Source organism: Falco punctatus (genome assembly GCF_963210335.1).
Source record: "Falco punctatus genome assembly, chromosome: 12".
In the NCBI taxonomy this organism is placed as follows: Eukaryota; Metazoa; Chordata; class Aves; order Falconiformes; family Falconidae; genus Falco; species Falco punctatus.
The window spans coordinates 25,230,548-25,256,923 of record NC_137592.1 but is presented as its reverse complement, the minus strand read 5'-3'; the positions used below and the strand labels follow the sequence as shown (position 1 = coordinate 25,256,923).

Here is a 26,376-nt window from a genome sequence, read left to right as displayed (position 1 = left end):
CCGATTTATAAGTATGTTATGTTTTACAGACGTGAGTAACTCATGTGGGATATCTTTCCCACAGAGTAAAACCAATGTAAATTCACATGACTCAGGGATTTGTTTCAGTGCTCATGTATAAACTCTCATTAGAAATGATTACGCTTGAAGATCAAAAGAAAAGTACACTTGCTTGTATTAATGTTTAATGCATAATTCACATTGTTAGAACAAAAAACAAAACAGTCGGTGGTTGTTACGACAAATATTAAACATTGGTGCTACTAACCAATTCCCATAGAGGATCCTTCATTTCATTGTATTGGCTGTGCGCTGAGATTTCCTCTTGCGCCTGTTGTGCTGTCGTCTCAGGGATTTAAAGACACCTTCCCCACTGGATGAGTAGCTCCCCTGTAATGACAGCAGCAGGGAAGAGCCAGGACACCCCACCACTGCAGGTAGCTTGAGCACTCAGGGACCTCTTAGCAGAAGCAGAGTGTAAGATGTTCTAATTAATTGTTTAAATAAGTGGGATTTCAGATCAGGCATGCTCCTATATGGTCCAAAACTCTCACTGCCTTCAATCTTCGTCTAGTTTGAGCCTTAATATCAAGACTAGACCCACAGTCAAAGTCACCCAGCATGACAGAATTCAAGACCAACTTGGTTTCTTGTTTTACGTTTATTTGTGTTTTACCTTCTTTAGTCACTGCTTGCTTTCTTACCAGAAAGCTTCTGGCTTAAATAAGCAGGTTTGGTGTGAGGGAAGCGTATGTGAAATCCATTCCCTATCTCCCCAACCAAGACCAGCACAGGTTAGAAGCGCTATGCCTGTGATCACAAATTGAGCTTAGGGACACGAATCCTATGTGTGGCACCACTGCCTGTTACATGGAGTAGCAGGGCTGCTGCATCTGCGTAAAGGGAAGCCCCCTGGGTACCCTCTGCCTTCCCACATCACAGCCTTTCAAACAAAGTAGGAGCAGGGGGTTTTATCTTCATAACTTTTATTGGCTTTTCCCATGTCAATGTTTAAAGGGCCTGCAATTTGTACCATCTAGCTTTTGTATTTATTTTTTCTCCAAAAAAAATGGCTGTTTTACTACTTGGGCTTACATCATTTCTTTCTCATGTAGGTTTGTTTTGTTGTGTTTTTTTTTCTTCCTAATAAAAACTCCAACAATCAACCTTAAGTTTATTAAGTTTAGGACTCTTAATTCATGTCAGAGAGTCACCTCTCTTCCTAGGGAGGTCTGTGGCACAGAATGAGACCAAATGACACGTGACAAACTTTCTGCTTGGCACAAAGTTGCAAAAAAAAAGAAAAAAAATTTGTACATTCTCATTCTAATTTTGGTAACCTTCCTGTACGCTAGTAGGGACACAATACAACTGACTCAGAGCAGAGCAGCTGCCAGAGTTTCAGGTAGGCTCCTCCCGATTCAGATCTCTGCAAGCAAACTAGTAAGTTTATTTTTATATAGAAATATATAGAAATCTGTTTTTCAGGTGCCTTCTGAAGGCCCTGCTGTCCTGCAAACCCTTCTGTGCAAGTCTAAGAGGTTCCTCATTTAGGAACTAATACTGCTGAATCAGAATGGGTGCTATTGCTTGGAATGGTATGCAGTGGAGGTACAAATGGGTCACAGGTGTTTAAGAGGGCAGAGGACAGCTCTGGGGTTTGTTTTCATTTTGTTTGTAACAACCTGCACTAAATATTTACCTTTGAGAACCTGGTAACTTTCTCCAGCAAAGAACCTGCGGCCCACTTTAAGGCAGTTGAGAAGGGACTCATACACGCTGGTTACATTGTTTATTTTTAGTGGAGGGCACATGGCATCGCTATCCTGGAACTGATAATAAACATGTAGCTGTTGTGGGGTTTTTGTTGGGAAAGAAAAACCTGTAATGAATTAAATATGCTTCACCAGGAAAGAAGTAGGTCAAACGCTGGGCTAAATTAACCTCATGTTATACAGAAAGAGTAAATTCTGTCTGTTTCACATGCGGGCCTTTGGACTTGTCTCCACACCAAATTATTCCAAAACTCTTATTAGGTACACTGCAGTAATTACTTTTGACTAAACCCGTGTGTAGACAAACCTTAGGCCAGCGTAAGAATTCACTTTCTTGAATTATCTTAATCCACTTTGAAAGTGGATTAAGCGAAACCAGGAAACAACTCTGTCTTCCAGAATGAATAAGCTATCTGAAGCAGTTCTGCTTTATATTCGCATCGAACCTTATTCCAGCATAATATTCCCGGGCTGAGAGGCTCTTAGGATATATCTACATAACAAATGAACGTGTGATTACAGACATACCAACCTCTCCTTTACTCTCACTGGCATGAGTAACCGCAGTAATGAAAGATGGTAGCAGAGACTTCAGCACAGCCTGTTAAGTGGAGCATGCATGCAGTTGGTTGTGAACAGCCTCCGCTGAAATCAGCCTCATCACACCCTCGCTTCAGACACAACTCACGTCCCTTAGACTAATACTGGCGCTGGGAATGCCTCTCTGCACCTCTGGTGTGTATGCGCACCAAAAATTGCATATGCGATAGGACTGCGTAGCTGAGCTAAATGGAAAACAGCTGAATTTAACTTCAGAGGTTAATCACATTGGAGAAGAAGCATGGCTCACACATTTTTAATATACACACCTTTGACAACCAAATAAAGTGTCAGCTGTGTGACTGCGGAGGCCAAATTAAATATGCTTTAGACAAGCACAACTCAGTTGATTTCACTAGGGCTGAATTTAGCTCCACAGGTGAGGTCTTACTTATTTGACTAATACGTGTTTTGTTGCCTATCTGCTCATTTATTTTAATGAAATTAATGCATTTTAATGTTCCTTTAAGTGCATTCCAAAAATAGCAATTTGATTAACTAATTCACCTTTAAAAGTGTAACAATCACAACTAAAAATCTTCCTGTTAGCTGAGGTACGGAATAATTGCGAGTAGCATCTCAGGTAGCTATGGCATACTCTTCATCCTTTCAAACAAGTTCCCCACATCAATCAAAAGAGCCTCACTTAAAAAGCCTCACTTAAAAACGAATGGTGAAATATAGACAACGATCAAGTTGTACGCAGTGCTTTTCCAGTCTACCAAAATAATGTATCAGTAACGTACTCTGCTGAGACAGTATAGTTAAGACAGATAAGAATTTAGCCTAAAAAAACAGTTCAAAACAATTCCAAAACAGAAACGAACTTGTCTTTCTAGCCAAGCCAGAAAGCATCTTGAGTAGCTTGGGTTTAAAAGAAAAAAAAAAAAAGTGGTTTCAATTTTGGGTTCCTTAAAACGATGCTTAGCCTGCACTATAGTCAAAGAAGGATTTATTTGTCCCCCCAAACTCTTTTTTTCCCATTGCAACAGACAACCTCACCATTAAAAATAAGGTGCTGTTGAGAGCACAGCGTCCAGAGCAACGGAAAAGGTGCACGCCAACTTCAACCCGCCATCACCTCCCTCTAAAAACTACAACAGCAAAAACTGATCTGTAAGGATACCAAGCCATTTTCCCTTTTATTGTATGTAGATGAGGAAAATGAAAGTGGTAATGCTAACGTTTGGGCTGGAGAGGCAGCGGCAGCAGATTGCTCCACGTGAGCCCTGCTAAACATGTCCCACGCCCTGCTGCATGTGCAGGTGGGCAACGCTGCCACTCGCTATGAAACCAGGCGGTGCGAAGCATGACGCACAAGGGGTAAACCTGGCTCTGGGCACTGCTGGGACGCCCCGTGGCCATGGTGTGGGCGTTGTGATGTCCCCACAGCTGGGGATGCTGCTGCATCCCCGCAGTTCGGGGTGCTGCAGTGTCCCTGCAGCTGGGGATGCTGCGGTGTCCCCCGCAGTTCGGGGTGCTGCGGTGTCCCCGCAGTTGGCCACCCAGCAGCCCACCTTCGGCCAGCGCACCCGGAGTTGCGGTGGGCGGCTGCTCGCCAGGCGAGGCCTAGCTCTGGGAACGCCTCAGCACGCCAGTCAAGCCCAGCCTGTGAAAGGTCCCCTGAGCTGAAGCCTGGACTTCACAGGATTTGCCTGTAAAAGCACAAGAACCAGGGGAAGGCCGGTGGCTGGCCCGCGCCCTGTGCCGCCCGCCGCAGGGTGCACGCTGGGCCCGGGCCCGGCGCTGCCTGCAGGCCCGAGCTCGCGCTTACCGTGAGGCGTCCGGCCCGCCGAGAGCGCCGCGGGCCCAGCGGCGGGGGGGAGCGGGGGGATGGCCTCAGCACCCCGGCTGGATCCAGCCCGGCTCTGCGCCACTCCGTCGCCCTCCTTAGCAGCGACACCATTGTGCCGCCTCCCCGTGCCGCGGCCCGGCCCGGGCCCCGGCCGCCGCCGCAGCGCCCTGCGGGGGGCTGGCCCCGGCCCCCCCGGCCCCGGGTCGGAGGAGGCTGGGGGGGCGCGGCGCCGGGCCTGCACGGCGGCAGCGCGCCTCCTGGCCTACCTCCCTCTTGCATTTCGGGTGCTTTTTATTATTCTAAAAAAAAAAATATCTTTTTTTTTTTTTTTTTTGGTGGTGCCCCCCCTCCCCCCCGCCTCCCTCCCCCCCCCCTCGCCGTGGCTCGGCAAATGGCCTGCTGGCGGCTGGCGGCGTGTGCGTGCCTGTGTGTGTCCCCGCGTCCCCTGGGCGAGGTGTCCCGTCCGCCGCCGGAGGACTCGGCCGCCCGCATCCAGGGGGTGGCACCCCCTCCCGCCCCCCGTTTTTCGGTACTTGGGGTGGGGTGGCTTTTTGTTTTGAAGGGTGGGGGGGTGTCTTTTTTTTTTTTTTTTTTTTGGTTTGGTGTTGTTTTTTTTTTCCAGGTGGGACTTGGCGGTGACCGGCGAGGCTCGCCCGGCACTGAATGTCACCCTGAAGGTAAAATGAAAGACACAAAGATGAACGCATGCCTGCGCCCCTCGGCCGCGCCGCGCCGCTCCCCCGCGCCCGCCGGCGAGCGGCCGCCACCATCGCGGGCGGCAGCCCCCGCCGCGCCCCGGATTTCCTGTCCCGGCTTTTTATTATTTCGCTTTAAAAAAAAAAAACAAAAAAAAAACCCTAAAAACCCGCATGCAAAAAGAAACGTGCACGTACCCGGTAACGAGCCCAGGAAAAACCCGGCCGCTTCCCCCTTCTCCTGCCAAGTTATCATTGAGAAAACAGACAGGCGGCGTGACGTCCCGGGTCAGGCCGAGTGCGGACCGGCGCTACCAAGGCGGCAGGGAGGCCCGGGAACACCGCCGGGCCCGGGGCCGCGGGGCCCGGGGCCGCCGCCGCCCGCCCGCCGCCGCTCGCCGCCCGCCGGGCCGCGCCCGCCGCCGCCGCCGCCCCTCGCGCCCCCCGCTCCGCCGCCGCGGCGCCGCGCGGCCTGCCGCCCGCCGGCGGCTCCCCCCTCGCCGGCGGAGGTCGCGGGAGCCCAGTTAAAGGAGGCGTGTGTAAAGATTTTGCAATGTCCCTGCATGGTGTTGTAGACTTTCCTAGCAAAGAAACCGGCTTCGGCTTCTTTAAAATCCCCGACGACTCACCTGATTAACCTGCCTGCGGTTCTGAGCTGACCAGGTAAAGCGGGCCCCCCCCTCCCCACCCCGCACCGCTGCCGGCTGACATTGCAGCGGGGGCATGTTTTTGCGTGGAGACGAGCCGCTGCCAGAAGCGCTCCCTCCCCCCCCCCCCCCCTTTAGACCTTGCCAATTGCACTTGCTCAGAGTCATTACCCCCCCCCAAAAAAAAAAAAAAAAAAAAAAAAAAGCTTCGTAAAAAGCCGCACAACAGCACCGGCCACCCGGGGTCTAGTGGTTCTTGTCCCTTGGTTTGAATTATTTCAAATTACTGGCCGGGGTAGGAGGAGGGGGGAAGGGAGAATGATTTTATTATTTTTTTTTCCTGCTGACAGATCCTGCCCCAGCAGGTTTTGCCCCCGTTTCCCCCCGTGCCGGGGCCGGGAGCGGCGGGGAAGTGAGGAGGCTTTAGCCAACAAGAGTTTGGGGCCGGGGTCCCGGGGTGGCTGCGAGCAGGGAAGGGGGACCGGACTCTGGAAGCCGGTGCCGGGCCGCGTGTGCCCGCCGCGGCAGCTGCCCCGCCGCCCCCGGGGAGCCCCGAAGTGTCCCGGCTGCGGCGCGGCCCGGGCAGCGGCGGGGCCCGCCCGCCCCGGCGGCGAGGAGAGGCCGGGGGGGGTGCGGCGGCCGTCCCTCCCCTGCCGCTCTCTCCTTCTTGAAACGCTCCTGCGAGCGGTGGGTGGGAGCCGAGCAGGCCCGGCGGGAGCCCTGCGCGCCGGGCGGGGGGCAGCGGGGCGCCGGGGCTGCCGTGCCGCTGTCCCCGGCCGGCGGGAGCGGCGGCGTGGCCGGGACGCGCCTCGCTCCGCCCGCGCCCGGGCCCGGGGCCCGCGGGGGACACGCACACGCAGTCGCACACACAAAGGGCGCGGGGCCGGTCGGCCCCCGGGTCAGGAGGGGCGAGGGGAAGTGTGGAAAGTCCACGCTGCTGCGGGTTCCCCCGGGTGCCTCTCCCGCCCGGCTCCGGCCGTGAGGGGCTTTGGCGAAGTGCTGGGGCGGGGGGGGGGGGGGCGGTGGCTGCGTGGGACCCGGCCGCCGGGAGGTTGCTCTCCTTTTCATTTGGTATTTGTCCCCGCGCATTAATGCTGCGAGGGAGCGGGGGTCTGCAGGTAGGCTTTTGAAGTGCTGCAGGGGAAGAGCTCGGAGCGCTTGGTCTGGTTAATACGGTTCTCGTGATAGCGAAGGAGAAAGGGATGCATGTCGGAGATGACTAAATAATGGGGGAGGCATGTAAAAATGAGTAGAATAGGAAGGAGAGGAAAATGAAGGTGAATGGTAGTGTGGGAAGGCAGGCACTGAGCAGCCTGGGTTGCTCTCCTGTAATTCCCCCCCCACCCCCCGATCTTTTCATTACTATTAAGGAGACAAACAGCAAACGTAACCCAACCAAAAAACAGATGACACCCCCACGCACCCCCACACACTTCAGCCTATCATCATTTGTGGCTGGGAGGGAGACCTGAATGCCCTTTGTATAAAACCACCGAAGTTTTTAAGCATTTATTAGCCACTGTCTCTCAAACACCAAGTGTAAAACTTGCCTGATGTATTTTGGCGTTACACCCCTGGTTTATTTCAGAGAACCAAATGTCCCAGCAGAGCATACCTACCATCGCTCGCAAGACGGGAGTAGTTTACGATATAACCTACGTTAGACTATACATGGTGTGTATGTTGCATTTCCACTGAAAATAGCCAAAGACTTCGAATGACAAAGCGGCTCGCATGGTTATGGTCTTCCTTGCCTTGAGAGCATCAGGGTAGCCGTGGTTCTGCCTGCTGGGGAGGGGGGGTCTGTGGTGTGAGGGGTTCCATGTCTGTGTGGGAATGTGGCAGGTCTCTTTCTAGAGGACTTTACAGTTTAAAATGTGCTGGGGGCAGGAGAAGGTAAAGGCGACTTTCAGCGTGCTCATTATCAAAATAAGGAAAACAAATCGATTGCGTTAACTGCGTGTGCAGTATCACAGTTATTCCACAGTATTTTGTCAGAAATTAAAAGGTTGCCACTAGAGTACTATATCCCTATCTCGAGCCTGGCACCACTTATTACTGCAACGGTATTTCAATATTAAGTGATCTTAGAGATATTTCATCTTTCATTTTGAATCCTGAATTTGAATCAGCATTAGGATGTCAGGGCTGTGAGATAAGGTATAACAAACTAAGTAGACAGCTGAAGGGCTCCTGGTGAAGGTGTTGCTGAGGATATCTTGGGCCGTTCGCAGTAACCTTGTTTACAGGGACATTTCAATTGCAACCTGAATTTCAGTGAGAGGCTGCCTGGTCTAATGCCTGCGTGTCTGAAACCTGTCACGAGTGTCTTTTGCGCTCTAGACCTTCTCCCTGCTTTTCTTGCATACTCACAAAAACTTTTCTGGAAGGTTAGGGTGATTTTCTGATATGAAAATGAAGGTGTTTTCCTAAGAGGAATGTTGCTCTTTGAACTCGTGTACATTAGCAACAAAGTATTCATGAGGTTTGATTTTTTTTGGTTCTCTGATGTGTCAGGATCAGTAGTTACACCAGTCTTTTTAATTTCGTGTGTATGGTTTGATTTATTATATTTAAGTCTTGGCGGTTTCGAGCGTATTTTGCAGCACATGAAGCCGGTTCAAATCAAAATGTGAAAAGATGCATATTGTAACAAGGAACAGTTTTGTAGTGATCTGCTAATTTTTTGTTTTCTTTTCCTAAAGCTGTTCCAGGAAAATCATGTGCATTTAGTGAGTGGGTGCTAAATGCCAGCAGCCACATTGATGAAGAAAAATGCTGTTGAAATACTTTGGAATAATAAATAGGATACGTAATGGTCAACCACAAGATAAAAATTTTACACAGTGTTTTTATGGCTCTAAATTGGCTGCATTGTAAACCAAGCTTACTACTCTATTAAGTCATCAGAGTTTTCAATTATTTAAGATTTCTAGTCAAGCTATCTAATATGGTCTTCATCGTCCATATCAGAAAATTATACCTGAGGTTGTAATTCCTTGTTGTTGGTATGTGAGAGAGGGCATTGTTGTGGATGGGGGTTTAATTTTGACTTATCAGGACAAATATTACAAAGCATGGATACAGAAAAATTATATGGAAATAGCCCCAGTCCTACAAAACGGGGATAGTTCCAGCACTGAAATGTACCTAATACAATTTGAGATCCACTCACTGAGAAACCTTGACAGTATCTGCCTTGCAGGTACCGTGCATTTGGAAATACTATATCTCCATTTAAATGCAGATCTTCAGTTTTCTCCAGGGGGCAGTTGGCGAATCTTTCGATTGAACCACCGGTACTAGAAAAACTAACTGAAGATTTACCCATGAACAAGAGACCCTTTCAAGTCTGCCTTTTTGAAATAACGATTATAAAATTTCCTAATATTGCAATTTTATATTGATTTTGAATGCCTTGTCAAAAGTCACAGGAAAGGAGTAGTGTCTTTTGTTCAAGGTAGGCCAGTGTTTGCAGGTTTGTTTAGCAATCTTAAGATTGCTTTTTTTTATTTATTGTTTTTACATGGGTATTGTGTTTGCATGTGTGTTTCGTGAAATGGACAGAGCAGTCTTGCTTTGATTTTGACCTAGATTCCTCCTGATTATTCCTACACAGCTAGTACCTGCTTATTTCCCACTGTGAAAATAGGAGAACAACTGTTGATGCTATCTAGCTGGGGCTGCGCGGGCAATAGGCATGCGCGTCCAGCAATCTCCCCTCCTCCTCCAAGACTTCATTAGTAACAGATAAAATAGTGCTGGCATCCAAAGAGGGTGCAAGCCAGTAGTTCCTCTCCTGTGAATATTCGTTCTCTCAGGGTTTGATTCAGAGGAAGACGGGGAAAAAATGCAGGTGGAAGAAGTGAATTCATTTCTGGTTCCAGATTTGGCACCCAAATTTTGCATGCTTGCAGGGATGAACAGGGCTATGTTTTATCTGAAACTGCTCTCAGATCCAGCTTACTCCATATCTGCTTGAAACTCATTGCCGGTAGGTAACCCCCCTTCCTTAGAGGGGCTCGTCCCATCCAGTCCAGTTTTTTACACTGTTTGCCAGCTCTCTGGTTTGCAGTGTAACCCAAGGGAACAGGAGCCCCCTGCCTGGGGTGCAGGCAGCACAAATGACCTGGGTGCAGGGGAGGCAAAAGATCCCAACCTTTTCTGTGCCGGGCACTGCACGCGTTCCCAGCCGCTCGGGTCTCCCCACTGTGGGCAGGGGTGCTGCCCAGGGATGCTGCCCTTGACCCTGTGCCAGAGCCTTGCGGTCCTGGAGCTATCACCCGTATTATGCTCACCTGTTAACGGCGTATAAACCGTCAGCCCCAGTACCTTGGAGAGAATGTGCACTTTGGCCTCTGTGCGGAGTTCAGGCAGTTCTGCAAAGTCCAATCTCGCGTGCGCCAGCGTTAATGGCAGAGCTCCCATTCAGCTTAATTGATATTCCTATAAACATCTGCAGGTTTCTGTTTCTAGTGGAAGCTACAGCTGGGTGGACTTCTTAAATGAATGTTTTGCATATTGAGGTTGAAAGGAGAGTCGAGCCTGATACATTAACTTATCATCTGTGTCGTTCTCTTGACATCAGTTGGATTACTACAAGCATATATGACAAGGAGATTAGGTGCAAGATCTTCACACACACACGCTTTTGTTAGCATGTTGATCAGTGGAGATGTTACTTCTCTGAAAACCTTGTTCTAAGTCAAGTCTAGGCAAGCACAAACCTGCGCGTGCATATACAAGTTGAGCAGGGCCTATCCTTTATAATACAATTTTTTTCCTTTAATATCTGAGCAAGATCTCTTATTATAACTCAACCATTAGGGGAAAGAAAATGGAACTTTTCTCAAACAGCTTTTCTGTTGGGGAATCTAGTGGCAGTTGCTTTGAAGCATGTGTAATTGATTATCATACATTTATTTTAAAAAGGAGACATAACAAGGAATCTAACATGATGTTTTGGAATATATCTTCTCCCCACAATGTTCTTGAGGGAAATGTAAGGTTGCAGGCATCATTTCATGCCCTGTATGTTTTTGAACATAAATCAAAGAAATTGTTGGAGAGTTATAGATGTTCATAGCAACTGTAGCTATAATAAACACATGCAGTATATATTTTCCAAGCTATTTTGTATGGGTGAAAAGCTGAAGCTGGCGTTTTGTATGAACAATTCAACTTAATCACTGAAAATTTATTTCCTAGTTAGGGTGGATTACCAGTGTAGCATGAAGTCGTACACCTTCGTTTAAGTTCATCTGGTTATGAAGCCTCGGTTTAAAATTTGGAAGGAATTAAATTGGATCTAGACACCTTGAATGAATTATTCCAAACGTCAAATTTATTGTGATGCCTCCATGGCGATATTTACATCTATATTATCACCTATATTGGTTTCAAAATATGCTGGATACTGTAGAGAGCAAATAAAAGACAAGAACAGTATGAAAAAACCAAAATTTTTGTTGTACACATAGCACAAAGCGTGAGCATAGGAAATACAACAGGAAGGAGAATCATGAATGATCAGGTAGTGCAGAGCTGCTAATGGGAGCAACAACTAGCTTAGGCATATGAGTTTATTGAGGATTGTGTTAGTTTTGGTTTAAAGTCTTAACAGATAAAAAGGGAAAAGTGACTTTTATGGAGGAATTTAAATGAGGAGAGCATAGCCACCCAGTGTGTGAGGATGAGAAAGGTATTCCATATGTTGATGAGGATCCAAATGCATTAAAATGCTGCAAAGAAGATCCAGAAGTCACAGTTAATATGTACATGAGTAGACAGGGGATAGGACATGTTCAGGATCTGTGCTGAGATCACACAGGTCTAGTGTTTCGGTCTTAGTATGTAAGCAAAACCCTCAGTGTCTGAATAAAACAGGTAGGATGTATTTCTTGGGGTCTGGCCTTCCAGGTGCTTTCAGGTGTAGCTCCTCATTACTCTGGGTACTCCTGTTGGCTTCAGAGACTGGTAATTAAAACCGATGCTGCTTATTGAAAATGTTGAGACTAGCTAAAAGGTGCGACTTCTGGAAGTGTCACTGTGCTTCTTCTGGACTTCGGTTTTATTGCAGTTACCTTCAATCACTCCTTTATCACAAGAGCTAGAAATCTCTTTTTAAAAGAGAAAGCTGGTCTCTTATTACATGGCTTCTGGAAACAGGGTTTAAAAATATAAAACAAATATCCTGAGATTGATGCTAAAACTGAGAATTTGCTCTGTTCTACTTGTTTGTAGTATTAGCCTTAAATGACTGCCTCTTGGTGATGTCTTTGAATTGTAAGACCCACATGAATTAAACAAGAAGCTTTCTAAATTGTTACAACTGATGGATGTCAGGAAGGCAAGGCATGGCTGATCTTGGCACCAGTGCTAGTTTAGGCTTTGGAAGAGCAGGCAGTGAGGGTGGTTCCCAAGAGCCATCCTTTCCACTGGGGATGGGGAGAGGTGGGATGGAGACATGCAGCTCTGATATCACGTAAGCTCAGGGTCCGCTTCCCCTTCTTCATTTCTCGCCTAGCTATTGCTCCCTTGTCCTCTCCAAACAGTTTTTGCGGTCTCTCCTGCGTAGCCAGGCTACTTCACCTTGTCCTCTGGAGGCTGGAAAATGGGCTTTGAATTGTCACTAATGCTCCCTGCTGGACACAGTGCTGTGAAAACAAAATGCGATGAGGAAATCTGAAGGGAGAGCCCAAGGCAGACAGAGTGTCGCAGGTTGAGGTATAGCTGGGAAGACTGTGAGGAGAAAGATTTGGCAATTCCTGCGTGTCCCACAACTGGACCTGTGTATACTTTTACAAAAGAGGGCAGCTGAAGGGGCTGTGTCCTTAGAGCTGTATTGACCCAGCTGTGACGGATGGGATGGGGTTATAGAGGAGAGGTAGGAGAAGTGGGGTCTAACTCAAGAGTGGATGTCCTCCAGCCTTGACATGTGCTGGCTGTGCTCCGTGGGGTAGGACCAGCACTGCTGAATGTGGTCAGATTGCTGCTCTCTTGCTGCCTTCGGAAGCCTCGGCCTTTCTGTGCAGGCGCTGGGGTGTTTAGAGGCTCCTGCGGAGCAAACTTTGTTCACTGAAATCCCTGTTTCCACAGGGATTTTTTTTTTTTGTTTTTACTTGTCTTGAATTAGCTCCTTGAGTTCCACCTGGCAAAAAGAGCTTGTTTTACTCTGTGCTGAATTTCTAACAGAAAAAACCCCACAACCTTTCCTGCCATATTACAGTCAAAAGAGTGGTCAAGGGGTGCGAGCGAGGTGTGTGGAGCCCGGGCAGCAGGCTGGGCACCGGGAGCAGGCGGCCCAAGGTCACGGCCCTTCTTACGGCACAGCTGGATGCACAGCCTCAGGTTTTAGTCCTTTACCTTTCCCTGACGCGCCATCCTGCCTTGCAGCTTGAGCAACGGAGGCACAGACGCTGTGCTGCGCTTTTGCAACGTGCATGACATGGGATGGTGCCGGTTTAGGCATGGGAAGTTGAGGTGAGGTGTCAGAGGTGACGCAGCCAGGCAGTGAGCCCAACCCTTGTGCTGTCTCTCCAGGGAGAAGCCAGAAGAATCCTGCCGGTGCCACCACAGGCTCCCATTTCCCTGGTGTGACACAGTCCAGGGGTGGACAGGCACCTTCTGCCAAAGGAGGGAGGCAAATTTGGGTGGAAGGGTGTGTTGAGTCAGTGTGGTTACCCTGCTATAAATGGGGCTGACCTTTCATCAAAAATAATTTTCATGTTTTCCTAATCAGATTTTGCTTGGTTTTACTTTTTTTTTTAGCTGGAAATTGGGCCCCAAACCCTTATACTTGTCTGCGCTTGTGAGCGAGTGTGCATGCACGTGTGCAACGTGTATGCACACTTGGGTGTTGTGTATGCACAGGATCTCAATTATTTTGCTGTTTGAATCATAGAGCGTGCTGTTGTGATGTACTGTCAGTTTTGGTTTCTGCCCTTCGGAATAAAGTTCAAAATATTAAAGAAATAACACTCAGTATACTAGTAGCTAGAATAGTCATAGCGCCTGAGGGGGAAACAAGGGTGGTGAATAATCAGTCTTACGATGGCCAGGAAAAAAACCCTCAACTCCTCCTAACCAAACTCTGCAATGGTGCACTTTTAAAAGGGACTCTTCTGAATTTTGTTTCTGAGGTTTGCTCAATATCCTGGAGAGAGAAGTAGGGCCTGTTTGGGAAGCAGCGTGCAAGCTCTGCGGTCACGCTCTGATCGTGTGCCGAGGGAATGTACGGTCCCAGTTACTCTTTGGAGAATCACCCTGGGCTAAATCGTGAAACAACTAACTCCGAATTAATTATTGATAATCTTTTAACTTCAAATGTGATGATGCGTTTGGAGTATTGCTTCCCAGTTTAAGAGCTGAAATAGAGCTAGCAGAGGCATTGTTTTTAAATGTTGCTTTTCTGGTCTTATTAGTTTACTTGGATGGTGGTAAGAACTGCAGAAGGTGGTGCAGGTTCTGCCCACCTCTGGCTGGTTCTGGAGGGCTGAGGCAGGAGCCAAGGGGGCACCAGCAGATATTTGGAGTTACACCGGGACTTTGGTCAGAATACCAAACTTTACCAAAGCAGGGATGTTGTGCTCCACAGTTGTAGTCCATCAGGGACCATGCTAAAAGGCTCTATGTAAGATATGAAACAAAAGAACTGGCCCCCTTCCCATCCCAAAGTCTTTTGGCCTGTACTCTGTATCAGGGGGGAAAAAAAAAACCAACAAAAAAAAAGGTGCTGAGAAGTGTGTGACTGATGCAAGGCAGGCTCGGGATGAATTTAGGATAAACAGGATGCCTGTTGCACTTAATTTAACAATTCTAAGGCAGAAAACGCTTTTGAGCATATCTAACAGCTTCTTATCTGCAAATGCCACAATCAAGACAAAGCAAAATACGTTGTGGTGAATTCTGCAGCTCACAGTCCTGACACAGTCAAACCCTCCCATTACAGCCAGGGAGACTTCTGCTTGTCTCACGACCGCCTGCATGCAGGGTTTCAGAGCAGCGTCAATAAAAATTATACAGCAAAGACGCAGTTTCAGAAGTCCTGCAGGACATGCAGCAAATGCCGGCGATTCGGACTGGGTGAAGTTGTCAAAGGTTGCTTTGCTCTCCAGAGCCTGGCAGTAGCTCCACTGAAATGTGATGCCATTGGTTTTCAGCAAAGGTTTCTTTCTGCAGGGCTGCAAACAGAGATCAGCTGCTACTGTGTATACACAACTAGGGAGCAAATCAAGCAGCACATATAAGCAGCCTTTTTAACCCTGAGACTTTCCAAGATTTCTTCGTCACGCAGGAAGTTTCCTTTATATTGTCAGCTGTAGCACTTTGCTCATGTAATGAGATCAGAGCTAGGATCACTGCTGCACAGTAGAAAGACTTCCTTAAGACATTTGTCCTTGAAACTGCACCAAACTCTTGGAAGAACCCAGAACCTGTAAGTATGTATGATATAGGCAACAATAGCACGGTGCAAAGCTGCAATCAACCATTATACGATATCCGATTAGCAGGGCAGGAGGGATTTTTTTTCTTTTCAGATGTTATGTTACATTCATTTTCAATTTGTTCTAAGGAAACAAATCAATTCGGGCTTCTGATACAGTGACTTTGCAGTAGATGAGCTAGTAGTAATATGTTTGATTTAACTATTTGTTGCTCTCGTGTAGCTTGTGGGACAATTATTGTAGCCATCAAACTGTAGAGAACTTTTCTTATGTTTTTAGGCATTTTTAAAGGATTCGGGGGTCCATCTTGCAAATAAGTTTTTGCTTTGCTTTTTGATTTGGCAACCCCACCCTATGCCAAACTATAAATAACAGGGCAAATGGAATTAGTGTGTATTGTTCTTAGGTAGCAATAAAATATATTTGTTTGCAGGCTTAATTTAGTCGTTAACAACGTTGCAGTGTTTGGGGTGTTTTTTGTCTTAATTGAATTCTACTCAAGGCTGTCTATTTTGTGTTTTACTATCTTGTCTGTGTCTGTTTAAGTTACTTTGCCGGGACTGCAGTCTGGTTAAACCTGTATTTAAGCACTATTTATATTCCGAGCACATTTCTGGTAAAATAAGTGTTTGAGATTTATTTTTTTTTCCTTAAAGCCTTAAACAGTATAGTTTTATTAGCAGTGAGTGCCAGAGAAGGCACAACATGGATGAATGTCAGACATAGACCACATAACCTAAGTCTTCCGTGCACTAAGTCTGATCCGAACATGTCCACTTTTGCGACGGCAACTAATAACAGCCTTGAGCTCCCTTTCAATAAATTTTTCATACACAACGATACTTCTGTTTATCAGATTAATTTCTCCCAGGTTAGCCTGATTGATAGCTGGATTGTGGTTTCTTAAGAGCTTTCTCCATGAAACCCCACCAAAGAGCTGCATTCCATTTAACCAGTGAATGTAAAAACTGGTAACCATGGATTCAGCCACCACTAACTGTCGAGAGCAATGACTTGTTGTAAACAATACAAATGAGCCAGGATAGCAGAAGCAACCAGACATGAAATGATTTTAATAGAAATTACGGTAAAGGTCATGTGATACTGTATCAGCTTGAATTCAGTGTTAAAGGGAAAGTAGTTTGGTTTTTCAGGTTTGATTTAAATTGCACATCTCCACTGGCTTCGTGTTTGTGTAAGACCCCCAGAAGGGAAAATGAAGCAGTTCTTTGGCAATGCCTCTGCTTAACTGCACATTGTGACTTGGGCCCTGGTCCTGAAAATGTAGGAATAGCTCTAATCAGTGGGATTATTCACATACTTAAAATTAAGTGTAAGCGTAGGGTTGAGGCCTTTCGAGACAAGTTAGTGTGGAAAAAAAAATATATATTCTAAGGAAATAATAACCTGTCACTAAAGATAAATAATGGAAATGCAAGTTTTACTAGTGGCGTGTGGTTTGGTTGGTGATTTTTTTTTTGCTTGTTTTGATAACATGAAAACAAGTCACAGTTATCCCTTCGTTTTTAAATGTTATGACTTTCATTTCTCATCCACCGTTCCTCAAATGCTCTTCCTAATTTATAGCCTCTCTTTTGGAAAACTGGTAAACCATAGTGTCAGCTATTATAATATACCATGATGATAGGCACATGCAGATCGCATGAGCAGTCGTGTGTCCTATCTCAGGAATTTCCATCCCTACAAAATCTTTGCTGACTCCCAGCTGTCACATGGCTGTCACTCACAAATTCTAACCATAACCAAATCCTCCTCCCTGGGCATGCGCTCACCAAACCTTTCTACGTACACGTAGATGCAGGCACAAATGTCCCTGCTTAAGCACTTTCTCTGCGTAAATGGGTCTCTCCCCTAAGCCTGCTGCATTCCGCTGATGTTTCTTTCTCCCTTCATTTCTTCCTGGGTGCTACTTCCCTGCTGTGCCTTGTGCTTTGCAAGGAGGAACCTGGAGTGGGAATAGTAGTCAGTAAGAAATGCAAACAAAAATAACTTTGCGTTATGTAATATAACAATTCAGATCAGCATGAATCTAAATTCACAACTTTCATGGCCCCCTACACCTCTCCAAAAAAAATTAACCCTTACTGTTCTGTAGACAGCACTGTCACCTTGCAGTATACTGACTTACTGTTTTGTGTATTTACTTGACATAACATTTATATTATCTGGAAAACTTAGATTATAAGCGTCCTAGACTGGACCTTTGGTTATTTCTGTATTTCACACGTCACATACATCTGTGTTGCTTTATCAGTAATTATGATTTATATGGTTTTCAACCAGAAGTATTTCAAACAATTTCTCATCAGTCTGTTACAGCTGACCAGTCTCTGTCAAGCGCAGGTTGCAACTGAAATGCATAGGTAGATACAGGGCAAATCCTGCTTTCCCCGTTCTCCTGAGCTGCCTTGCCAGACGGAGGGGGCGACTGCTTGCGTGAGTCGGGAAGGTAAGATTTGGCTTATACATAGATTAACAGCAGGCAAAAATAGACTCACTTCTGCTGAAAACAAACATTTTTGAGAAGTAAAAGGAAAGCACTTAAACAGGAATATTTGGAAAAAATATGCTAAATTGCAGAATATTTTCTGTTGCTTCTCTGTGTCAGTGTTAAAGAGTGTATTGGGTTACTCCTGTAAATCAGACCTATGAGAATATTTACATTTTGCCAGAAGGGAGGAGGTGACTGGACAGAAAAGATACTACCTTGACTTTGCGTACATATCCTGGGATGAATCCAGAACTGAAAACAAAATGCAGGTGGAAGCACAGGGAGACTTCAGACCAATACCTAAGTAAATTGGGGAAACTGCACTGGACTCCTTACCATGAGGCTCCTTACGAAGTGTTAGTAATTCCTACAACCCTTGAAAACCAGGTGAGGGGCATTTGAATCGTTGTTGCTGGCAGAAGAAACCACTTTTCAAGTTGGAGAGAGAATGCAGTGTTTGGGAAGGAAGAAGCGCAGTGTGGTCCCATGGACTTCACTGGTGTGGGACAACCGGCAATTTTCCTTTGCTCAAAGTATCTTCAGCATCTTTACGGTCTGTGACATATGTGCTTGTCTGCTCTCCTGTATTTTACATCAAATACCGGTTTTATAACACAGAACTTGAAGGAGTTAGTGGATGGGCTGTCAGAACTCTTGGCCCATCTGCAGATAGGAAGAACTGGGAGGCAAGTCAAGTCCCCTTTTTTCTCTCCCAGTTTATAAAGTTCAGGTGCTGGTTAACGGGCAGCTGCAGGAGGCTTAGGCCAGTATTCACATTTGAAGCTGAGCTCTGTGAAGATGTATTGGGATCCCCAAAACGGAGACCTCAGTGTTTTACCCATCGAGAAATCTCAGTGTGTGCAGCTAGGCAAATAAATGTTGCAGTGCATACTTGGGGACCGGCAGAAATATTTGACATTAAAATAATTAGTAATAATTAATGATGTCTCCCTTGTAAAGACAGTAATATAGGATAATAACAAAAAGTTGTGGTTTATTATTGTAGTTCTAATCTACTACTTTTATGCAAAGACTACTTTTGTCTACTACAACTAGTACAACTAATGGTGTAAGTACAGGCATCTTTAAAAAAAAAAAGAAAAAAAAGCAGTCCTGATATGGAGGTACCAGGTGTAGGGAATGCAGGGTAAACTGGTATCCACTGGTCTACTCACACTTCATGGTTGAGGCAGCTAACAGCACTGCAGGTAAGTGAGAAACCAACCAGTAGCTTTTGTCAGGTAAACTCCTGGCTGTCGGGAACTGGACTGAAACGACTTAATTTCATGGAGCATGGCAAACTAGTTGTCACTGAATGACAGAATATTGTTCTTTGAATTATTAACTTTATGTAAGCATTACAGCATTTTGTAAATTTCTGCTCTTTTCTAGTTTTACCACTTAGCTGGTGTGGGTAAGTGAAATTTTTTTGAGGACTCCTATAGTCGTTTTTGTCTTTTGAACATTTCCAAATGTACTTCTTCCCCTGGGCTATTGAAGACCTGTGATTTATGCATTATAATGTTCTCCAGGTCAGCAAAACGGTCATGGGGTCTAAAGACAGGACTGTGATCTGTATCAGCTGCATTAACTTTCCATTAACTTTCCGTGACTAGAACACGTCTTTGATTATTCTGCATTATTCCTTTGTACAAAATAAGGTCGTTCTCTGTGTATTTGAGTTTTAACAGAACCAGACTGTCACTGACCATCAGCTTTTGCATGCATAGACTCTCTTCTTTCTGGCAAGGCTTTAGGCCCAGATCCACAAAAGGATTAGATGCCTTAAGTGGGACTTAAGTGGGATTTAGGCATTGAAAGCCCAAACTGAGATCCTCAATATCCCCACTGAACTGCCACCTAACCTTAGAAGTTGCCTAACCTGTGTGAGTGCCTACATTTTCAATATCCAGCTTTCCCGGGTGGCCACAGATCTGCTTTGGATGTTCTCAAGCACTTCCATCCTGACAAGGTTGAGCCTCTTTGCTCCCATCTTTCCCCCCGTGTCCCGGCAGACATCAGAAAGCGCGAGCTGCTCTTGCAAAACGGGGGATTTCTGTGTGTGGTGTATCACACTTTCTCCAGCTGTGTCCTTGAAGGAAAGGACCCTCCAGTAGGTTGCTTTCAGAAGCAGCCTGGGAACCTTGAAAAAAGATAGCAAAACTGAGAAATTTGAGTATCACTGCTTAAACACTTAAGTCCTAGGGAAGAAGTGGAAATTCAGATGTGTGTGCCCTCTGTCATCTCCTCCTGGCAGTGTTGGACTGGTCCCTGCTTGGCAATGGCCACTCAAGGGTTTGCTGACACTGCACAAGGGGGCACTGACGGCTCCATCGCATGGGCAGAGCACCTGAAAATTCAGTGCTGGGATGTGAAATTAGTATTGCTTCTGGAAAACTCTTCTAGTTTTCTTGGAAAATGCAGGCCCTGGTGTTTTGTAACCTGTAAGTTTTGGGGGGAAGCACTTTTGCAGGGGAAGAACGCTTTTCTGCAAGAAGTCACTTAGGGTTTTACGTGACTCTGATATATGGTGGATGGTTTTTTGAAAGTCAGAGTTATTGGGGTGTTCTGTGTGCACACCCAGGAATAATAATAACTTTTTTAGGGCTTCAGACTCAAGAATTTCTGGACCTGCGGCTGGATTGATAGCTGTCTCGCTCTGCAGAGGCGAAAGCAAATAATGTCTTGTTAGTAGCTGAGTAAGTGGTCCTGTGCCATCACTTATTTCTCAGCTGTACTCGTGACATTTTGTGTGTTCTCAGCCATGTCTGTTGTTTGTTTAAATCCCGCTCAGTTCCTTGATTTATCAGTTTTCTGTAGACTTTTGTTCGAGTAGTCCCAAATGCTATCCTATTTCAAATAGATGCATCCTTATCAGCAAATAGTCTTTCATCAATAACTTTAACTCTTTCACATAACTTGCATACGTTCACTTTGACCTTCTATTTTTTAAAATATTGGAATTTTTTTTAATGGGGGCAGTATTTAGGAAATCGGTTAGATTTTCTCCTGAATCATTCCTTCTTTTTATGCAAAAGTTGTACAGGCATTTGCCTGCACCTTTTCTCCACATTAATAGATAACAGGATTTTTCTTCCCCCCACCCCCACCCTGCCCCCCCCCCCAACTTTTTCTCAGGGAATTCCTGGTTTTCTAATTTGTCAAAGACAGCTAGACTGCATGCAACCGTAATGTTATTTATTGCTGCTTTTGATTTATGTATATGCCTACAATCCTGAAAACAACAATGCAGGACATAAAACATATTTGTGTAGAGGTATAGCCTAGAAACTATACAAACACACAAAAAAATATACTCTTTGACAATTTAGAAACTGCAGTCATAAAAAGCCTATATATAGAGAATAAACTGAACATGTGATAACAAGTACTATGTGTGTTCCTTACCAAACCTGGTTGTGTTTATATTGAGGTGGCTAAAATTTGTAGGACTGTCTATGATAATAACATCGTAATAGCTAAGAATATTATTCATCTGTTTTTAAAACTGATACAGGGAGACCTGTTATTTTAATGGAGAGTATATGTTATAGATTAACCTGTAACTTTCAATCCGCTAACTTTGTGTATTCAGAATAGCATGCTTGAGTTATTATACATTTATTTTGGTATGTTAATACATACAAACATTGGCTCCTAAGCACATCTTTCATAATTTCATTTGTACTTCTGAATTATTTGTCACATAATCTCACTGCGGCATTTCAAGGACAAACAGTTCCATAAAATTTGTTAGGGGCAGTCTTGTAAGCGTTCCTGTCTTGCTGCTTTACCTCTTTTACTGCAGAAGATCTGCTCCTGGACTTCCATGAAGACACTAGCATGTTATACAGAGCGATAAAACCCAGAACAAATTAGGTTTAGCACAGTGAGGGGATACAAAGAAACCCATTGCTGGCCAGTTGCAGGAGGGAGCTGGTATTGAGAGTGTTAAGTCATCATACGTAATGAATGTACAACTACTGTATGGAACCAATTTTAGGTATAGGAAGTTCAGCAAATACTGTGCCTTAGTGGCTGCCAGATCACTTGCGTGCTTGCTAAATCCTGTATACAGTGCTTCCGTTTGCTGGGTTACTCATTGAGCTTTTAATAGTCAACTTAATTTTAGTTAAGGTTCAGTTTAGTAGCTCCTGCAATTAGTGGAAAATATTGCCAGCATTCATCTGGTAAACCATATTACATACGATATGCACACGCACGGTACATGTGGAGGTAGAAGATAACAGATCGATTCTGATGGATCCCATCATGACTAGCTTCTAAGGGTAAATTACAGAACCTTTTAATTATTGGGGGTAACCTTGCAGAAAATTGAATCTTGAGTTTGCGCATAGGAGGAAGTTTGGTCTCCCTTGCTCGCCATCGCTTCCTGATCCTGGCAGCAGCTCCATGCGCGGGGGTCCCCGGCTGCCTGTCGGCTGCAGGCTCCACGCCTGTGCCGGTGACGTGCCGCTGTCAAGGTGGGCTGGGAGCCTGCGTAAAATGGGAGCTCTTATTTTCAGGGCAAGCATCTGCGCCTCGTCCTGCTTATTTGCTTTGTCTCTCTGAAAGCAGTAGAGGTACAGGAGGTAAGCCTGCTGCTTGACTCTCTTATGGCATTTTAATGGGTTGGTTTTATGGGTATGGGTAAAGGACTACAGGTGAGATGGTTTTGCCCTCATAATAAAATGGAGACATGACTTCAGCCAGCCAGATAGCATCCTGCAAAATGAAGTACTGGGAACAATAACCGTAACTAAGGCTTAACTTGGAAATACAGGCAAAGGTACAACAATAACGGAATGCAGCAAGAGGGTGTTTTTTCCATTTTGCCAAGTGCACAGGTTAAAATGTATGTGTCTGGCTGATGTTGCTGGAAAAAAAAAAAAAAGCCCGTATGTTCCCACAGGACGGACACTACAAGGACAGCTAGAGCAGTGTCTGGCCCTGTCAAGGGTGCTCATGTCTGCACTAGGATTTCTCAGATCCATAAATACCCAAAGCGCAGGTCCCTCTGATGGGATGCATAGAAATTGTGTAATAGAGGTGGCACAAGGGCATCTGCTGTCTTTATCATAATTGCGTCCCTTGCTCAGACGTAAATGCCAATTACTCCTGTGTGGGGTGAAATTCAGGAGTATATATGTCGATCCAGTCCACTGGACTACCCATCGTGGTCTTGGGTGTGCAGAGTACTACCCCAGTTAGAAATACACTGATTTAAGTAAAAGCAGTAATATTTTTTTGCCATAGAAACCTAGTGTAGAAAAGGTGAGACTGGCGATAGGCCCCTACTGAGTTGGGTGAAGAACAGGCAGCAGAGCACCCTGATTTACAGGAGGATGTAGTTAAGTGAGGATCTTTGCATATGAACTCATTTTCCAGGTGTATGGAAAAGCATAGGGGATAAAGCCTTGGCTTCACTGAGATCAGTGGGAATCAAGTCTCCATATTGTCATAGATGCTGTGCTCTCCTGCGGTGCTCTTCTCACCGAGGACAGAAACCCCAGTGCAGAATTCAACAGAATCCTTGCCATCGCGTTAGGTTTGATCTTTACAGGAAGGGTATCACTGCTAGTAATATTACGGAATAAAAAAATAATGCCAAAGACGGGCGTTTTAAAGCTTTCTATTTTATATTTTGACCCTGTTATTTTGAGTGATGCCAGCACAGAAACTGAAATGTCTGTGGGGCTTTTTGCAAAGTAGGGCAAGGATGGTTTTTTCCCCGGTTTTAGGAACCTGAGGATCAAGATTTTGGGTGCTAATCATAGGAAGCCTCAAAAAAGGAACACCAGCAATACCTACCTTGTAAGAATATTTGTTTGTAAAGTACGCAAATTCCTTGACAGAAAGGAGCCATAAGAAATAACAGGTGGTTATTCCTCCCTGACAGAAGTCTGTATTTAGGCTTCTGTTAGTCTCCCTTATTTATAACAAAACCTTTGAATATCATTTCCAACACGTTCAGCTATCAGAAACGATGTGATAATGAGGACAGAGGATAGGTCACAAGCCTGCAAATATGTGTGAGGAGATGGTGAGCTTAACCTACCAGGTGAAAGAAAGGTTAGTATAGCAACTGCATGAACACTTCAAAGCATGCACCTAGTTTGCTGCACTAACTTAATTATCCCTGCTATAGATATGTTTGACAAGCATATCTATAGCCCAGATACTGTTACTTCTCAGTGGGAAATAGCAGAAGGCTTCTGTTTGGTTGCCAGTTGAGGGAATCCTTCCTTCGACTTCCTTGCATTTCCCTGCCTCTTTGCTCTTTTGATGAACAGAAACTTAGCCCTTTCTTTTTAGTGGTGGAAAATATTGTAAGATGGGGAACGATGCAGCCCAGTGGGATGGGTATAATATGATTTTTAAGCATTTTAATATTTAATCCTATTTTAATCAAATACTGCCTGAGCCAACCAAAAATAAGCTTTTATCACTTGTGCTGAATCAACCGTATTCTGGTGTCAGCACTATTTCTCAGCAAGCGTCTTGCGTCTTCCATGTAATACTACAGGGTGGTTTTGAGCATCCCAGTGTTGCTGACTTTCTCCACAAACGGTGTGATCTGGAATGTAAGGAGGCAGGATTACCCCAGCACTTCCCATCGCACGGAAATGCAAGCCAGTGCCCTGTTCTCTGACATTAAAACGTGGCCTGCTGTTGCCAAGCTGTGGGCTTTAATAGGCAAAGACCGTGGGGAACTTTTCAGCTTTTTAGTCTTTCTGCTTCTATAAAGTCTGTTACACAGGGAGGTAGAGTTTTTAAACGTGGTCATTTTTAATTCCTGTCCCTGGAGCCTGGCTGACAGATTGGGAGTGCAGAGGACAGGAGTGGGCTGAAAAGACAAGCTGAAAACACAGGTTGTATACATACATTAAAATGGAGCAAACCAAAAATGAACGAACTTAGGTGAATGCAGAGGGGATCTGTTTTAGGGCCACTCTTAACACCTGTTTTAGATGGCCTGTGGTGAAAATCATCAGCTTAAAAAGATGCTATTTATGTCTCCTTTGAACTGAGTTTGCGCAAACTCAGTCGTTCGCCAGCAGTTGTAACTGGAGAGAATGGAGATAAAATGTGGGTAGATTTTTTACTTTCTGTTCTGAACAATACTATTTTCATTGAAAACCTTATAAAAGAAAACCAATGCAAGAAACATTGACATGTTCTTTTTCATACACAATTTATATTAGCCTCCCTCCTTTGTTCAGAAGCCCATGGGCATTGATGTATGCTAAATAGCATTTGTTCAACAAAGACTCAAAAATCAGAAATGTGGTTTTATAGGTGTAGAAACTGGAATTTATCTACTGTCTTTTGAGGTGTTACTGGTAGATTCCCACTTTCGTAGCGAGAATCAAAACTTGCTTGTTGGCGGAGCAGTTTTCTGATTGGAGACTGCAGGTGAATGTTGGTGTGTTTCATTGACTGACTCGTGTTGCTCTCCATACTGGTTTTGACAGGTTATACTGAAAGTAACACTTCAAGCTTTCCAAATCTTTATTTGCTCCGTGTTGGCCATTTGAATTTTGTTGTGAAACCCTACTTCTGTGATAATTTCTGCAAGCTTGTCTCTTTTGGAGGGAAGTATTGACTTCTTCCTATTTCTAGCAAACTCTTCATGGTTTTCTCTTTGTTTCTTCATAATCATTTTTGTTTTGTCTTGACGATTGCTAAAACCTACTTTTTCCTTTATACATGGAAAAGAATAAAAGTTTCGAGAAGAGGCATTTATAGTTTGATTATTGTCTGCTTTCCTACTGTGAAAGGTTTACATCTTACATGAAGTATTATACATGTAGTAGTAGCTAGAGTAGCATAGGTGCACTTTGAGCTATTCTTTTCAAACACAGGGTGTTTGAAACAAGGTTTTAAAAGCAATCAGTGTATAGAAAATTAAGGAAAAACTATTCCTTTGCTGCATGTATGCATCTTTCCATGTCAACTATAACAGAAGTGTGCTCATACCTGGAGGCCCTGATTTCGTCTAATGGAAAGAGCAAATGCCTGGGAGTCAGGGAGTGGGTTGTCTGCGTTCTGGCTTTTCACCAGTCTGCACACCTTTGTGAAATATCTTGAGATTTCTGGATGAAAAGCATTATAAAAGAGCTAGGTGTTATTTAGGCTGCTTAGTCAGACAGTAGGCTTTAGTCTGTATTATTTTCTGGTTTGTGTGTTACATGAGTGTGAAACTGCCAGGAGAGCCTTTTGTTCTTGCACGCTGGCTCTTTCCTTCAGCCTCTTTTTTTTCAAGCTTAATCACATGTTATCGGGTGGTAAAGCATAGAGCAGCTACTCGTGCAATAAGGAGGTGCATAAATAGCAAATGCATTGAACCGTGAACTCCAGCTAGTGTTTTGGACGCCTGTAGACGAGCACTGACCCTCTTGGTGCGTTGCTGTGGGGAGGTGACAGGTACATGCTGTCTTGTGACTGTCCATGTAGCTGGTACTTCTTCAGCGTCCTGCGAGGTGCTCTCTGTCCCATTCTGCTGAGTGTCCTCTCTAAACAGGGACAGGAGACTAACGGGTAGCTTCAGAGCCCCACAGATGTGTATTTACAACTGTATTAGTATACCTGCTACTTAAAAACATAACCTCTAGGGTAGAACTTCCAAACTGTCACCCTCACAGGAGGATCTCCCCTGCCGTGCAACGTAATGGCTGCAGCAGAGCCCTCTTCTCTGCTGGATTGTGTGCAGAAGACTGTGCAGCCGTTCAGGCAGCATGTGTTGTCCAAATACTTGTTTTGCCCTTTTCTCTGGGATGAGGGCAGCAGGCCGGATTTCTTCATATCCGTATGTAATAGCTCACTTAGTACCAGGAACGTGCAACGTAGCTGGAGACCCTTGCTCTAAAAAAAAAAGTCTATAACTGCAAGTGAAGATTCCTAAA

The 26,376-nt window shown here is 45.1% G+C and overlaps 1 protein-coding gene and 1 long non-coding RNA gene across 15 annotated transcripts in view; one reads left to right on the top strand and one right to left on the bottom strand.

Annotated features, from left to right (window-relative positions):
* ESRRG (estrogen related receptor gamma) overlaps positions 1–26,376 on the top strand; it is a 406,798-nt gene that overhangs the window by 15,980 nt on the left and 364,442 nt on the right. For 3 of the 14 annotated variants that reach the window (XM_080408455.1, XM_080408465.1, XM_080408456.1), the window contains exon 1: positions 5,407–5,528. The exons of 2 other annotated variants lie outside the window; for them this stretch is intronic. Coding sequence is in view for 3 of the 12 variants with exons in the window: in XM_080408463.1 (XP_080264589.1) it covers positions 14,851–14,948 (98 nt within the window). In the remaining 9 variants the exon portion in view is untranslated. Of the gene's footprint in view, positions 1–4,625; positions 4,700–5,392; positions 5,529–6,729; positions 14,949–26,376 lie in introns of those variants that run through there. 9 more of the 14 variants (XM_080408463.1, XM_080408461.1, XM_080408462.1 and 6 more) reach the window with 6 other exon arrangements.
* LOC308072097 lies at positions 159–4,287 on the bottom strand. Its single transcript, XR_013931489.1, has 2 exons — positions 4,150–4,287; positions 159–4,030 (listed from the first exon to the last, which is right to left on the bottom strand). It is a non-coding gene; the product is annotated as an uncharacterized lncRNA (long non-coding RNA).